We start from the raw sequence: 17,828 nt of genomic DNA, 5'->3' as shown, positions 1-17,828 counted from the left end.
TTCCTGATCTTTCCACTTTCCGTTTCCTTTACCGTTCTCAGTCCTTCTTCATCTGCTGGCCAGCTTTCATTTGCACGAAGTGAGATTGTTTTACTTCCATCTTGCAAAGTCAATAAAAATATCAAAGGAGACAAAAATCAAAATCAAAATATAATTTTTTCCTTCAAGTTTTGCTTAGAAGGCAGATATGGTACTCATACAGAGACCACTATTTCATCTTAGCTGTATATCCATCTAAAGCTAAAAGCTCTTGTGGCACATTACCTCCAGTACATATCTGGAATACTGACATGTACCTGCAGGAACGCTTAACTTTTAACGTTGCCCTCGTAAGTAAAGTGAAAATGTTCTATCTCCACAACGATTCAGATTTCATCATCTGTTCGACCAGCTGCCACTAGTCCACGTAGTGTTACCTCTTATGCTGCCGCTCGAGTGAGTTGTTCGGTGTTGTCCCTCCTCAAGCAAAGGAATAGAGACGAGACATCCTCCCTTGCGGTATTGCGTTACTGACATCTCCAAGCAATCGCTTAACTTCCCTTGCTTCGCAATGTTGGATTTATTAGCTTTTTTTCAATATTCCCAGATGGTGTTTGCTCACCCTTCTCCAAGTAGCTATGTTATTATCGAAGCAAGTTTTACTTTCTTCTCTTTGTAAATATGCCAAATTTTACGTCCCTGCTCAACAAATTACATACTACTGCATGCATGAAAGTTGAGAAACATGTCTTTTCAACGCCTTTGAAAATAAAAATTACCTTTAGTTCACCATTATTAATGTAAATAAAACACAATAGAAATCTTGAATGCTTTCTGAAAACCTAAGTTCAGAACTGACTAAAATGTCAGAGCTGACTTCAGTAGAAAGAGGTCTCTCGAATTTCACAGCCATAAATAGCCCTCTGGAAAATTTACTAAATCGTTGGTTTCAGAATCAATTAAGCAACACTGGTTCTTGGCACATAGGGTGGTAGTTTACTTTCCTCTCTCTCTCTCTTGAAGACGTGGGTAGAATTTAACAGAAATGCAAATCATTAAAAGTTGGTGACGGTAAGCCTTAGAAATAAGAATGTTTAGTAAAAATCAGGACGATTGAATAGTAAGACATCACATCATATATCTATTTATATATAATATATATATATATATATATATATATATATATAAATTGTATATATTATATATATGATATATTATATATAATAATAATATATATGTGTGTGTGTGTGTGTGTGTGCGTAAATATAGTCACTAGACAGGTGTAATTTTAATGCTGCAAATTATGCTCCCCCAAGATGAAAAACAGTGCGACAATCAATGCAAAATGAGCTAAACGTAACATGAGAGAAAAATAATTAAAAACACGAGAACGCCTCCAAAGTAGAAAGAGTGCACAATGGTCACAAATCGAGCTCTTTACCAAGACGACTGCTTCCGGCGATTTGAAATCAATCCAGACTGACGTGATGTTGTCTAACCAACCCAGTACTGATCAGGTACCACCATCCTTCGTGAGACACAATTGTAATTTAGGCTACGGCAAAACATTTCCTACATATTTCTCAGTTGTATTTTCTCATAGCCATATGAAACGGTTTTCACCAGGTGGACATATTCTGCTAACATTACCAACAATTCTACAATCAAACTCTTCCAGCCGTTGATAGAAAATAAACATTCCTCACTTTATGGAGGACAGCAGCAATTCAATTTGGTCGTCTGGTCTCTCTGATAAGGAACAAAATCCGTTAAGTAACGAACACCCTACATCACATAGCCTGCACTTGAATACTTTGATGACATAGCTAACAGTAATTCCACATGCTTAACATTCAATATATATGAGATATATCAAATAACGTATCACGTCTAAAATGTTAGAATAAGGGAAAATATTCATTATAATGTAGCTGGGAAGCTGGTAAGCACCAAGCGCGCTAATTCGAGATCCTGTTAAATTGAGGCGTTACCAATACAATACACGAAGTGTTATTTAAGACTGACATGTCAAAATTATAGAAGGTTGCATAATTGCCTAACTGATCATGCCTCAGTTCACACTGCTCGAAACAGACATCACGAAAATAAGCGTCCACTCTCTCCATCGCCAATTACAAAACACTTAGCAATCACCTATACAACCATCACGTATATAAAGCTTCCTAGCTTCGCTCAGTCTCAGCAGAATTGTAAACTACTTTTACGTACAGTTTTGTCAACAAAGGGTTTGGATTGATCCATGAGTATTATCATCAATACCTGGCTCCCACAGGACTGGCCTGAAGAATGTTTAGTAGAAAACAAAATTCAAATTTCAGTGGAAAAGTTTGCATTTTATTTCATAATTCGATAAATCGAAAATGACCGAGTTACTGAGAAAATTACTCTAACCGATCTGTTTTATCCTCCACAAAAGAGAATTTAACGTGAAACGTGTAACTTTTAAACGTTTACTTCCATCCCAATGGATCAAATCAATAATATAAACTTAGGCCCTTACGTTCTACTCAGTATAGTGCGCCAAAGTTGAAAACGGAAACGTCCACTCGTTTCACTAACGCTTGCAGAACTGAACATGTAGACCACAGGTGATTTTTGCCCAAATCTAGTTAATATGTTATAACATTTACTTACATATGAAAACGTTCAATGATTATTAATATATATATATATATATATATATAATTATATATATATATATATATAATATCTATATATACATGGAAAATGCTAACAAAATATTTGTGGTATCAAAATTGCAGGTTCGCCAAAGTAAAAACTAAGTACCGAGTACTTCCGTTTAAGTGTACTTAAAAATATGTAACACTTGCATAACAGTACTCCGTACTTGTTCTTGTTTTCATTTTCTTCTCTTTCTGCAATATATATATATATATATATATATATATATATATATACATATATTATAAACGCATTTCATAGTATGTTTGAGCATCGTGTGAAAGGCAACATTTCCTCGTCTATTTATAGAAGCAAATGCGGTAATTTAAAGTAGACGTAATCACTTGAAATCATTTCCGAGTAAAATATCCAAACTGTTTCTGTCTCCTTGGCCAGCCGATTTTACGATGTCCGGAGAGCCACAATGACGTCACGGGGTGTAACTGCTGGGCAATCTTCTGAGCCCGAGCTATTTTTACACAATCTGGGCACAGGCTATTTCCAGCCTTCGGGCAGTGAAGTTTTCCATCCCCTGGTTATGTAACTGTCAGCGTAATATCTGGCCATATTTTCATCTGCCCTGGGAATAAGATATCTCCAAAACCTGAAATTACATAATCACTAGGATATGCCGTTTTTTAGCTTCACAGAAATCGGAAGTAGGTCAAGGACGGACTCGCCGAACAGACAGGAAGACGGTAACGGGTAAAGAGAGAATTATGACTGGACGGATGGACGTAGCTGGAAGAGGATGTCTTGGTTGGCATCATTCACTGACGGTCTAGCCTAATGCGGAAATAGGCTTTTAAATGAATTTATGGTAAAAGATTAAAACATGAGCAACAATGGTGAAACACCTATTTAAATTCTTCAAAAAAGGAGAACAGAAATCTCACATGTAAATATGGAGAGAGAGAGAGAGAGAGAGAGAGAGAGAGAGAGAGAGAGAGAGAGAGAGAGAGAGAGAGAGAGAGAGAGTGTTAAAATTCATTTTACCACAAAGACACTCATACGAAGGAACTCGACACGAACTGTCTAAGGGCAGTGACTCGGGAGGATAATGACATATGAAACGAATTATGTTCGTATATGAACGTCAGCTGCACAATATGACGCAGCAAACGTAGACTGATGGCAAGAACAGAAAACGTTCGTTTCTTCTCTTCCATGTTTCTGAAGGCTTAATTTTTTCACTCTAACTGGACTACACAAGATATCCCATAAAAACTGTACGTCCTTATTTGGTGAAAAGTAGAGTAATTGCCGCTAATGACTACAATAGAGTCTTCCGAAGGAAGGTTGGGTATTCCCGGCGGCGCGTCCTGCTCGTGCTACCTCGGGCCGCAACAAACGTTGAGCGAGTTCTCTGAACTGGTAGGATCTTCCTGACTTGTGACGAAATATGACGTCACACTTTCGTTCCGGATACTCGAACGAACGACTCAACGTTTGTCTCCGAATGAGTATAAAGCAAGGGCGACTGTGTTGGTCTGCACAGTTTCTTGTGAGCTCTCAACAGCATTACATCAGTTTTTTACTGTCTTCTATTTGGAGATACATACATTTTGAAAAATGAAGAGCATCTCCGTCGCCGTTTTGTTCGCCCTCTGCACCTTGGCCACAGCAGGTATGTTTGTGAGAAAATTCGGTGGATTTTCAATAAAGTGACTGCATGGTGGTTCTTGAAACAATTCGTCTCCTTCCGGACGAAACAGAAAATACGTTGAAAAATAGTTAAAAATATGTTTGAAATATTCTGCGGTATCTTTTCGTAACGATCGAAAGCAAATTGTAATTCCTCAATAACCGAGACCTTATGGCTGCAAATTTTCATTACACGAAACAAAGGAAAACTATTTATGTACCGAGGAAATTGTTTGTGAACATAGCTGGAACCGGTTAGAAAAAAAACCCGCCCATTTGGAGACTTACTGGAAATGTGAAACCTCAGACTTGGAAACTTATCAGGAATTTAAAGAAATGGAATTGGAGAAATGACTGTTTTTTTTATTTCTTGATAGTAATTGTAGATAAAAAAAATAGCAATCATCAACAATTGCTGTTTACGGTCGCTCTGTAGCGCACAGTGCATATTTCACATAAGACCCATTAAAAGATGACGTAGCGAAAAGCTACTCCTTATTTTCCCCGGTTCGCTTTATAGCTATGAAGACTAGCACTTCAGAATAATGAACAAAACTTTTCTTCTTGATTTTACAGAGTGGAAAACGTGCTTCCGGACGAGAGGGGAAAGACAGTATTTGCAACAGCTGAAAAATCTAGAGATGCCGTGCGGTGAACCCACTGAGCAACTAGTACTTTTGACAGTGCCAGAAGGGTATGACAAGGTATGTTCCCAAACGATATCACTTTCATACTACCGAAAACAAAATTCTCATTCTCTTACAAACTGAGAAGATTCAAAATAATTTTCACTGGTATATTTCCACAAAAAGCTCTGAGTTTATAGCAACAATTCTACCTTCAAAAAATGCTGAAAAATGGAAACTTACACCTGCCCTTTCCTCTACAGGTTGTTCCAGCCGTAACACGTGCTTCGCGCTGCAGTGGATTCCTCTGTACTGAGAAAAAACGATGCGTTGCTATAGCCACCACTACAAAAGATGTCAAGGTAGGTTCTCTCTCTCTCTCTGACTTAAGTAAAACAAAAAAACCTAAAAATCTACTAAGAAAGAGATCAATGTGCAATTTCGATAGATAATATATTTAAAATGAAAAAATTCAAAAGATAACATCTTTCCAGCATCTCATAAAAAAAACTTAAACCAAAGAATAACATCAGTGAAAAACTGGTAATAAGTTCGATCTTTTTTAAATAATAGGTGGAACTGAAATCTGGTGAAGATACAAAGTGTGACTCCATCCAAGTCGAAGAACACACGCAATGCGGTTGCCAATGCATTATCGGAAAAGAGCAGTGCAAGGAACATGAGGTAAGAAATGAATTTTTGGATGCCTGTATGGATTTATTTACGCTAACGTATTTATGTAATATATATATATATATATATATATATATATATATATATATATATTACCTTAGTAATTTCCACAGAAAAGATAACGAATAAATTAAATCTGAGTCTTATACAAAGAAATTCTGAGGATCAACGGTGATAAAATGACTACCTACTCCTATTCAAGTCACTTTTTAAAAAATGCTATAAAAAACGAGACAAAATAAAAGTTAAAAACGCCGCTAGGCTGCGTGTGCTCAACGCCTGTATTTATTAAGGAATGTCGTTTGACCTGTTCTTAAAACGCCTAGTTTTCTTTTTACTCGGCAATACACACACACACGTCACAGTTGTGCATGCATACACGAACACTAAAATTCACTCCATTCAATCTAGTACATTGGTATTACGTCATCGAATTACAATTTATGTCACCGTTAACCTCTTTCTGACCAGTCAATTTAATTTCAAATTTATTTTGTTTACGTTTCTCTCCTCTTCTTTCCAGGAGTTTGACGAAGAAAAGTGCGAGTGCGGATGTCCAGAATCTGCCAAGACGAAATGCACCACCCGCGGTGATGCCTGGAGATGGCATGCCTCTACGTGTAGTTGCGTGTCTATGGTGGATGGATCAAGTGGTAAGTGTCAGTATGATTCTGAATATACATTCTCTGTTTTTGCACAAAAACACAATGCATTTGAAATTGGACAGGGGAGATCATAAATACACGTGGTAATTAATGCCCAACTTAAAAATCTTGAATCTCGTTCTAAGGGAGGTCCTTTTCCGGATTTTATTTTGAGTTTTCATGCTTTATACAACAAAGTATTAATCAAAACAACTCCAACAATTTAAAAAGTTAACCCTGATCAGCCAGTTGCATCATTGTAAAAATTAGTTATCAACGATTTTTAAATATTCCTGTTTGACCACTCACATAAGCCTAGCCTAATTTGGCAAATGTTTCTTTTAAACGTCACTCGGCACTGGAAACAAATCTATTAATACGATAACTGGTAAAATGAATTGGCAGGTGAATTTAATACAAAAAGCTTATCTCGCTTTTTCTCTCTTTCCCACAGCCAAGTGAAGATTCACTGAGTCTCAAGAATCAGGTTTATAACTGCAGACCTGGTGGTTGAAAGTCAAGACAATAGTGATGCTGGTCATCGTTATGGAAAAGGCGTGGGTGGTGTTGATGACTATACAGAATGGAATCATCGTCATCTCAAAACCCTTCCATGACGTCATCGTGTTGCGATCTCCCACAGAGGATCAGTCATCAAAATGATTCGACTCCAGATTGGCGCCGATGAGTGATAGCCTAAAAGACGCCTTTTGATTTACATCTATTCAAGGGATTCGCTGCTTCATCTGGGCGGCACTTTTGATTCCTGCCTTTTAATAACACCTGCTTAGTTGATGGAGTATCTGTGTCACCGCTTGCGGCTGCTGGGTTATCTGGGGCCATTCTGTCTGGCTTACGCCATGCGGTGACCACGTAACCGATGTTCTCAAACCTTGGGTTGTGTGCTATAGTCATAATTTTACTTTTCCATGCTTGAGGGTAGACTCAAGCCCACTTTCCATCCCTAACTTATTTTTCATCGCTTTTATTTATTTGTCAATAATAAATAATTAATTGTTATTGATTATACATATGTATAAATATTAGGTTTTATTTATTGATATTTATTATTTATAACTTAGCCATATGTTCAAATCTATTTATTGTCTACAATGTAGACACAATATATATTTTCGTATGTGTGAATGTCAGCAAAAATTGAATGAAATAAAAATACAATACTTTATCTGCTTTTTATATTACTTGCCACAGAAAGTGGCCATGAGTATACCGAGGTTGACGCCATTTTCCAAATGTTTCAAAATGTAAATTATGATATATTTCCATTTGAGAATATTTTTTACTTGTATCTTCCTCTAACAGGAGAGGAGACCCTTTACGGTGCGGCAAGAAGACAATAACTACCTTCTATCAAAGCATATTCTGCAGTGCATTACTATGTGGTGCAAGATTCAAGTATGAAAAATGTGGAAATATGTGGAAGTGAAGTGGTAAAATGGTTAGCATAGGTGAAAGGTTGGATCGGCGAGCATTCATACGATTTGGTCAAGTGAGAAGAATGGAAAACGATGGACTGATTGGTAGGTTGGAAAATTGAGAGGAATAACTTGAAAACGCTAAGAGTTACTAGAAAGGAAGGGCAGTTAAGAAAGGGAGCGCATGAGTGTGCAAGGGAGAAAGTGAAATGATTGCAGTATTGTTTTTCTTTGAAGACTATTCTTGGGACGTAAAATAGATTTAATGCGCGCGCGCGCGCGCACACACACACACACACACATTTATATAGGTATTCTCCTACTTACGATGGGGTTAGGTTCCAAAAAACCCATCGTTTGTTGGAAAAATCGTATCTCGGGTATAGCATACCCTACACAGTATACATTATACATATACGGCATGGTAATTATTGATTTCAGCTAAGAAAAAAAAAAAAAAAAAACATAGCAGTCACTGGAGTTCATACTACAACTAATGCATTGTGGATGAACCTCAGGATAAAAAAAAAAAAAACTTCCATCACATTAATTGCTTCATATAGTACCTACACTGAAAACTCATCTGCGAAGCAACAAATCCGCCCAACAACCGGTCACTCAACTCTATATCTTCTTCCCAGCTTGTTCCCATTTTTATATGGGGTCGCAACGCTTTATTCCCATAAAATTAAAACTCTTCCTTTCACACATTTTTAATTACGTACATACACGTCTATAAATTCTAGGTCTTCCTCCCATCCTCCACCCCAACTTCAGAATTATACAATCTTCACTAAACCAATGGTCATTCATCCTATTCACATTTCAAAACACGCTAGTAATTTTTACTGACTAATATTTTACCACATCTATACATGCAAACTGGAATTTATTGTTCCATCAAGCAAAACTGAAATTCACTGTTCCATCTTCCTAGTTTAATTCCCCCGATTAAACTTAACTTGTTCCATCAAGCAAAATTGAAATTCACTGTTCCATCTTCTTAGTTTAATTCCCCCTAATAAACTTGAATTGTTCCATCAAGCAAAACTGAAATTGATTGTTCCATCTTCCTGGTTTAATTTTCCCTATTAACCTTCCCGATTATTCTTTAATCGGTAAGGTATCATCTGCAAATGGGCATTCAACGCTTAATTTGTGACATTTTCTTACCCACAACACTGGCCGCTTATCTAATTCCCCAACTCTGACTTCTTGCATCACTCCATCCAGAAATAACCACATTTGTACACCAAACCCATCATTCTCCCGTTACAGATTCTATGGAGAGAAGCTAGAAACAAAATGTAAAATTTGAAAAAATTACAAGTTCACAACTAGGTATGCAAAATAGTTTTTTATTTTCTTATTTCGTGGCGAATATTTACTATTCTGTTCCCAGGCTACACATTCAATCTCCTCAAATTCTCGATTCTCTGATACGTCATTATTTTGTAAACTCAATATATTACATTCACCTCTTTAAATGACCGTTCTATCATCACCTACGTACCCATGATACTTACGGCAATTACCGAAGTTTACCCACTCAAAATTAAAGGCTTTGCCGTCAACTGTTTTAACTAAGCATCAATAATGTTCCTAGTGTGATTGCTTGTAAATGGAACTAAATCTCATGAACTAGGACGTCCCTGGTACCCTGACCATGATACTGCCCAAAAGCTGACAACAATGATTAAGTCTACGGCCTAATGCTGCGTTACTGAACATCTATTATTGTCTCTAACTACTCAAAATTCTGAGACATGAGATCAAGACAAAATATGATACTGAGGATCAAGAACAACTAGGCCTATACGGAGTTCAACTAAAGGGGCGGGTTTTCCTGAAGTTTCAGCTGCCAACTGGCACTCACCTGTCAGAAGGACCGCTGAATGAATGGCTTGACAGAAGATACCTATAGTCAGAGTGCGAGTACAATTTGGCCTCCTCACTCAGTAGGATGAAATGGTTAAACCCAAAACAGTGCCAGGATACAGTTCAGTTTTGGCGGGAAGTAGGCGAGTGTAACTACTAGGTATATATAGCTTATTTCGGGAGTTGGGGAGTTCCCGTGGCAGCCTAACGCATTCGCAACTGTAGTTTGTAGTGTGTTTCTCCGCAAAACTTTTACAATAGATATCAATCTAAGATGAAATTGTACGCCGATGTAATCGATAATTGTAATCCAGTCGATGCAACACCACCTACAGGCCTACACACTCACACTCAAAAGTCATAAACTAAAGATTATTGACTCGTAGCGGCAAGACAAGTACTTTTAAGTCTTTTAAACATAATATAGTCTATATCTACAGTTCTTTTAAACGTGGATTATGAGAATATTTTATCGATAAGTCAATATTGTATTTCTAAAAACTTTGTTTTAAAATTATACTACTGATAATTATATATCTAATGACAAGAAAAGTTAAAGCTTTGTGATGCCGTTCCTGCTTTTCGAAGTTGCAAATCTGTTTTGCTTATTGTTGCGCGTTACTAACTCAAGCTTTTTTTTATCTTACAACTTGGAAACTGGCTTTGAATGTTTTCTTCTTCATATTATCCATTCAATATATTGCTTGCGACTACAAATCATAGGCTATTACTAGTGCAAAGACTTAGGCCCATAGAGTTCTTGATATTGCTCTAGAGTTGATTTCAATTACACAGTTTATTACGGTTGCGCCTATATTAATGCTGTAATAATTTCGCTTAACCTGTAAATTTTAAAATGGTTATGCTATGCTAGTTAGCCTCCCATAAACTGCAATTTTTCATTTTAGTGACCGTTACAACTTCCTTTCAGTTGTGCTGGATCAGGAATTAAAAGTTAGTGAAACTGGAAGAATGAAACATAACAGTTAGGTAGTATAAAGATGGCCATCCCCTACCTGACTTGTAGGTTAAGAACACCATCCACTTTTTCTAGACCATAAATCATTTGCTTAAGAGCAAATCAAATAAGCATTTCATCAGGGATTCATCTTAACTTACCCTGTCACAGAGGGCAGTGCCTTCACCTGGCTTCTGCCCACCCCCCCCCCCATAAATCCACCCAAACACAACATAATGCTTAGCAGAATGATGTGTGCATAACTATTTTACAATATTACCTTTCCCATACCTAACCTAACCTAGGACTCATCCTATCTTCCTGAAGTAATACTTGGACCTTAATCCCATGAAACCTGGCTTAGGTGACATGTAATTAGAAACTATATTATGTGCAGTACCTAGGTAATCTGTTGGCCTCTTTGATTGAATCTCCACAGGAAATTGGCAGCTTACCCCCATCTCTTTTCCCCACATAACCTAATCTTATCAGTTGTTTACATTGATAGCCCAGTTTCCCATTTTAGCCCCTGCATTGTTGTTACCCAAGAGATGTAATTTAACGTGATGATTTAGCCAAAAACTCTCAATATAAATGAATGTTTGATTCATGGAAATCATGTAAAAATCTATCAGAAAAACATACTCCGCATTTAATATCACTGTTTTGAAGTGTTTTAGGTCACTTGCCATTATCAGAACCTGTGAATCTCAAATATGGTATTCTTAACACTAAACAAAGTTGTTCCTACATGATATGGACCATTGTCTTTATGGAGTTTACCTTTAAAGATGCTGATCTGGTCATTGAAGTTTGGCAGAGGTAGTTAACAAATTACATATGAGCGAGGTTGGGTGATCAAGTATGATGGTTGTTTGTTTGTTTGTGTGTTTTTACGTTGATGGTGAAAAGGAAGAATGCTCAGATGACCTTTTCCTCTTCTCACATAGTGCGCATTCCATACACTGACCAGAAGAAAGCGCTAATGAAGTTGGTTCGTTGGGAAGAATCAGCAGGAAGGACCACTCCATGCAATTACGCATGATTCCAAATACGATCTAGAGATGCAAGAGCCATGGACTCCACAGATACATTATCAACAAGAATCACCAACATTGAAGATTTAGGAGACCATCTTTTCTTGTTCTATCTTGACAAGTGGAAAAGGATGGTCTATCTGGAACATTCAGCTAAGGCTAGATTTTCATAGGATGACATCTGATTAGACTTGAACAAATCATCACTGTTATCAGAAGGGCTTGACACTATTGTGGAAGCCTCAACCCCAGACAAGTCTATGCTTTTGAGAGAAGCATTCTTGAGAGATGATAATGAGATAGAACATGGTGGAAGAAAAGTCCCAGCGGGATCCAAATTCAGTGGTAGAGTGAAACTCTCGGTGATGGCAGCACCATATCCTTTTTCTCACAGGAGAAAGAATGGAGACTTTGAGAGCAAAACTTATGCAGGGCTACAGATGTAGGAGGCATGAGGTGGCTGTATGGCCTCGTTTATTTATATTAAAAAAAACACAGCAACTAAGACAGCAGTATAAAAAAGCAAATGAACAAACAACAACAAAGGAACGTTAAGCTCAGCTATGTTCATTTAAAGGAAGAGTAGATAGTGGTTGTAAGATAAACCGATTGTGCATCTATGAGTAGGATGTGATAACCTTTCTCACTCACCCGTGCCTCCTTACAGCTATCCTTGTGCAACCATTCATCTCTATGGGCAAGAAATGTTCACTTTAAAGCTGATGGTTTATATTCCCATAGGGATACAGAAAAATAGATAGGCTTTGTTTTGTTACTCCAAACTGGCCTTCAGCCACCCCTGTGAAAGCTAAATAATTTACCTCAGTGGCCTGGTTTAAGTACTCCATAATCAACTGGCCTGCAAGTTATGCTAAGGTTGAAAAACTCCCTGTTCTCCCTTGTACTACACACGTAGCCACACAGTCAAAGTTCAAGACTATCCAGGGTATCTGAATATGAAATTTAATTATTTTTTATCTTCTTTTAACTGGCTATCCAGCTTTAATTGTAATACTGTCATATCTGTTTAAAATATTAAAAACCCCAACAGGTCAAGGTTGAGTGTTGTATCTTTATTTGCTTGAATTCTTTTGGTCATGTTCTAGGCCATTTGGGGTTCAGCAATGAAAGGTCCATCCTTATAGTAAGGTAAAGGGAGAGAAAAATACAGCAAGGAAAAGAGACAAGGAAACTCTACCTAATATAGTTTAGAGTACTTACCAACAAAAGCCTTTAATTGAGCAAGTCCTAGGTATTTGCACTCTGGTCTTGCAGCACTAGATATGGGATGCAAATGAAACAAGCTTATGCTAGTAACCTTTAATCATTGTAATTATCTTTTATAAAATATCAAGCTTTTACAGATGAAATATCTTATAATGCAACCTAAACAATATCAATGTGGACTCTATACTTTGAAAGGATAAAAGCATGAATTTAATGACTATTGCTGTAATGAAAAAATAATCATTAAAAGTATGGTACCTGATCCTCCAGTGTTATCCTACTCCCTGTGCATCAGTCAGAGGGCATGCTAAGATCCTTTCACCCGTACAACCACACATGCGGACGAAGAAGCGTCAAAATCACTGGGAATTATAGCTTGTTCACAGTTTTACAAATTTAAATAAAACTGTGTAATTATCAAAAAGTAAAATAATCATGGTTCCATAGTGCTCTGTATACTACACAATCGAACTTATGTAATTACAAAATTCCAAATTATGAGTAATAAATTAAATACTGACAAGTGGAAATTAAGCCCTGTTAATTGACAATACTTTAGGATAAAGAGAAGTATCAAAATTCTCATTCCCAGTGAGCTTGTGTGTGTAAGGCCTCTGTGTGACATTTGAAAGAGCTTCATAAATTGCTTGGGGCAATGCATGAAAATCAATTGAATATTTGGACAACAGAGAATTTCTCTGGAACAGTAGGAACGCGAATACAGGAGAGGATAATGATAACAGGATTCTGTTTGACAAACTTACAGATTAATTGTAGATTATGTCTAGAATAGATATACAAACTCATGCAGAATAAGAACCTGTATGAATTACTGTACTGAGTAAAGGCACTAAAATGATTACAAACAACAAATCTCTTTTGTAATCAATGTTTAATAATGCATACCCTCATTAGCTTTGAACCTAACCTACATCTGTGAGTATGATTACACTTCAAAAACACATTCCGACATAATCTATTCAAAGAACTTGCATTTATAAAATATAACTTTCAGCACCAAATAAAGACTTGAATTGTGTCAGTCTAGGCTACTCTTGAATTTAAAACTTTAATTAGGCCATTCTACTTACTAAAACATTGTCGTTATGAATTTTCTATATTTTAAATACTAGTGTAACAATGGTAATCAAAAACAAAAAATAAGCTGTTAATCCTTTGTGACAAAGGTGGTTTGTCATAAGTACAGCTAACTCTAGTTCAGAGTAAGAGTGGAAAATATAAAACTTTTATGATACATTTTAAATACTTCCAAGCATACATCAGGAGTAAAGGCAATTTTACTTCAATTTTCAAGAGGTTTTGAAATGCATTCAGTGAAATAAAGAGAACAGAACAGGAATACAGTAGATACTGAAATACACAACTGATAGGGACTTCCCATCTGTTAATTCTTCCAAAAAAATTATTAAACAAATTTAAGGCTCAGTATATTTGGAAAAAAATATTAGTACAGTATCTAATTTTTTTAAAGGAAAATAAGCTGAATGAAGAATCAGAATAACAATGGTGAGTTACTGGATCACTGCCAACAACAAAAAAATGCAAATATTTGTAAGTTTGATACTATAATACCTACATAATAATTCCTATAAATAAAACTAAATCTTTTGGTTGTCCCCAGAATAACTAAGAGTGATTTCAAAATCACACTCAAAACAATAACAAAAGACAAATTTACAAGCACTTATTTACATAGTAAGACAGTTGTTGTAAGCAGGAGTTTTTTCATTTATATATCTTCTCAGGAAATTTTAGCAAATGCCAACCAATACAAAAAAATATTAATCACATTTTATAAATTTTACCTCGAACTCCTTGTCACTTCACATAACATCAACACATTTACTACACTGTTTTCCAGGATACTTCTTGAATGTTGAATCATTAATGTGCATTGAATCAATAATGTGCAAGTTCAAAACACAAATAAAATCCTCAGTAATACACAAGGCTCTATGACTCTTAAAATTTTCATTAACTTAGCAAGTAAAATAATGTGTAAAGTTTTTTATTTGAATTATCACTAAACAAGGTAAGCTAAATAACATAATACTCCTGGTATCAGGAAGACAGCTCTTTTTGGCACAACATAAAGCATCTATATGTCTACTTTGTATATTTTTGTAACTATGATACCTGTATACTGTACATATAATTTATATAACCTTACAAGATATGGGGTGTTCATACAACCCTCATACAGAAAACATGAGCTTCCCTTTCCCTATTCTGCTGTTAGCTTTCTTCCAAAAAAAGCAAAGTAAAATTGTTCAGAAAAAGAAAAAATGTGCATTCCTGAACACACACACACAAACACACTCCACTGCCAAGTGTGATGCGCTGGAAACTGGATAAACAATCTACTGTACTATTTTTTCCTAAATATCCAAATCTGCTTGATGGTAAAATATGTAAAAATATTTTTAAAAGATGATATAAATGTACTCTACTTGGCTAGCTTTGAAAAAAAAGGACTATTAAAGATATCTTTCAAATGTGGATGACAGGCCATACAGATAATCAAATCAAGAGGTATTTTGATAAATATTGCCACTTCTTTGAAAAGCTATGTTTTATCAATATATATTTAAATAAAATCTAATAAAACATGCTCTTTAAAATTATATGAGACCAGATGGTATTGGGGGGGAAACAACCCCTGTAGAAATCAAACTGTTGTTATTTTGCACTTTCCCCTGTACTAATGGATTTTTTAGAAAAAAAAATGTGACCACACTTAAAAATAAGGCAGTGAGTATTTATACTTTCAGAAGACTTTAGTACTGTATACATACTCTGCGTTCAAGTCTGTGAATGTTTTAACCTTTGACCAATAAAATAAAAAATATACGTTAGTTAAAGCTTGGCTACTACAGTTTACCATGTAACTGATCTTGGAATCCCTTCCTTTTTTTCATCATTTTGTAAGTTGATATGATACAACTTTCAAATTACAGTGAAAACCCTGTAACTGATATGATGCACCTAAGGCTGTGACATGGATCTTGAAATGTTAAAAAAATAATGTGTTCTAAACATAACAGGACTACTATCCTGTTATATGGCAGTCTGTAATACCCCGAGTTACTTAAAAGAATTATTCTTTTAGCTTCATTTAAAATGTAAACACATTTTAGTAAAAAAAAAGAAAAAAAAAACTGCTAAGATTGCAATAACGACTAGTGAGTACCTTTCCTTGCATGCTTGATGTTCCCCAATTTATAATTAGCATTCAACAAAGCTTACAAATTCAATTTGCTACTTAGTGTTAGGTAATTAAATGTTCTTGGGAAATTACCCAACAGAAAAAAATTATATGAACATCCACTTAAACCAGCTGATTTGACAGTAATTCAATTATTGTATGTATTCCATGCCACATTATTATTTGCAAGTACAATGAATCCTATAAATCTGACAATCTAGTTGAGCATCAATGTTCTCCAAGGAGTACACCTAACAAAGAAATAAATAAAAAAAAGGTCAAGGTTTACAAACTTTAACTTTTTATATCTGTTGAAGTTGGGTTTTGTGGTTTAAATGAGATCCACCGAGTATCCAGCTACCAAAACACAATAATGCATAACAGTGACTGATCACATTAGAAAGGACACATATTACATAAAGTCCACTTTTAATACTGATACCAAGGTTGTTTGCGAACCCAACGTAGCCTAATGCCAGCATCTGTACGAATCTTGATGGATGCAGCCTCGGCAGCACGGACGGTCTCCTTTACAGACTGCATCAGATTCTGAGCATTTCCAACAAGCATTTCAGTTGCTTCTTGGTCTTCTTCTGAGCCTAGAAGGACAAAATCTATGAGTAAAAGTTTATTCTCTGAATGTACCACTAAGTATTTTACAATCCCTTGCATTAAAACACTTGAACTAAGACAGTATCCCTTGTAGTATAAAAAAAAAAAATAAGGAAAAAAGTATTTAATTGTCTTAATTGAAGGAATGAATAAATTTTTAGTAAAACACAAATATCCTTTTCAACAACTTTTACAGCCACTCAAAACTCAAAATCACTTACATAAAAATAACTACAGTTCTACAATATCTAAAATGGCACAAACTTCTAAACTTCTAAACAGCACTTCTCTAGTTTCAAATCAACAAACTTCTGAAAAATACATTGTTCAAATGAAAGCATCAGTGACAAACATAAATTATTAGTGAACAAAGCACTCCTACTATTAATAGAATAAGTATGATGAAATGTATATAGGTTTTAACCTTCTGTCCACAGGTCCATGATCACAAGTTGACAACTGGTAAGATTGTTTAAGCAAAGTATGTATAGTTATTTATGTCATGTTCCATGAATGGCATATAATAGATTTAAAATGAGCAGTGATAAAGGAAGAAAGAGTGCTTGTGGTGAGTGGAAAAGAAGCATATAATGAAGTAATAAGTAATCAAATGAGTAAACAGAATGTTGTACAACAGATAGTGTTACCAGCTGCTGCACATGATTTTGGGATAAACATGGAATGAGAGATATTTAATGTTAATGTCTGACTGTAGAGGCAGAGTAGCATTTCTGTTACCCTAAGGAAATGCTTAGATGGAGGAACAAATGTTGAGAGCAGTGAAGGAAAATCAGATACGTAATGGAAACAGTAATACTTCGTGCTGTGAAAACATGGAAAAACAGAGGTTTTTTTTCAAGTGGTGTGACTGCAGCATGTTGGGGTTAATGACAAGAGTGTAGTGGAAATACGTATCATATTATGAGTGAGGAAGGGGTAGAGAGATCTTCAACAGCTAGAAAACAGGGCTGATCTGCAGAGAGGATGTGCAATGTGAAGGGCATGAGGACAGCTTGTCAAAAAAGCAGTGTGTATACGTATATGGAATTTGCAAGCTGAAGACCTATTAGGAAGGACCAGGAGTACAGGCATAAAGTGCACAAGTCAAAGGAAAGAACTCATTACACTCCTAACCTCACAAAGTATAAAGTTAACATAAAAATGT

The 17,828-nt window shown here is 35.8% G+C and overlaps 2 protein-coding genes across 7 annotated transcripts in view; one reads left to right on the top strand and one right to left on the bottom strand.

Moving 5' to 3' along the window:
• Positions 1-4,172: 4,172 nt before the first annotated feature.
• On the top strand, positions 4,173-7,477 carry LOC135197570 (uncharacterized). The gene is made up of 6 exons (XM_064224622.1): positions 4,173-4,309; positions 4,903-5,030; positions 5,216-5,314; positions 5,526-5,636; positions 6,169-6,298; positions 6,744-7,477. The coding sequence occupies exons 1-6, from the start codon at positions 4,255-4,257 to the stop codon at positions 6,749-6,751; spliced, it is 531 nt and encodes a 176-aa protein (XP_064080692.1). The 5' UTR covers positions 4,173-4,254; the 3' UTR covers positions 6,752-7,477.
• A 5,426-nt stretch (positions 7,478-12,903) lies between these two features.
• The window catches only part of LOC135197796 (vinculin-like), a 210,932-nt gene continuing 206,007 nt past the window's right edge, over positions 12,904-17,828 (bottom strand). For all 6 annotated transcript variants that reach the window (XM_064224917.1, XM_064224918.1, XM_064224920.1 and 3 more), the window contains one exon: positions 12,904-16,650. In XM_064224917.1, coding sequence (XP_064080987.1) covers positions 16,481-16,650 — 170 coding nt within the window. In that variant the 3' untranslated portion in view covers positions 12,904-16,480. The remainder of the gene's footprint in view (positions 16,651-17,828) is intronic.

This window comes from Macrobrachium nipponense, chromosome 21, assembly GCF_015104395.2.
Source record: "Macrobrachium nipponense isolate FS-2020 chromosome 21, ASM1510439v2, whole genome shotgun sequence".
In the NCBI taxonomy this organism is placed as follows: Eukaryota; Metazoa; Arthropoda; class Malacostraca; order Decapoda; family Palaemonidae; genus Macrobrachium; species Macrobrachium nipponense.
Note: the sequence above shows the minus strand (reverse complement) of the source record. Positions and strands in the feature narration are given on the sequence as shown.

Bases quoted from the DNA above. Each gene is read 5' to 3' on its own strand.
- LOC135197570 (XM_064224622.1), top strand. From the start codon at position 4,255: ATGAAGAGCATCTCCGTCGCCGTTTTGTTCGCCCTCTGCACCTTGGCC. The intron at 4,310-4,902 runs GTATGTTTGTGA...TTGATTTTACAG, and splicing joins CTGCACCTTGGCCACAGCAG to AGTGGAAAACGTGCTTCCGG. The intron at 5,031-5,215 runs GTATGTTCCCAA...TTTCCTCTACAG, and splicing joins TGCCAGAAGGGTATGACAAG to GTTGTTCCAGCCGTAACACG.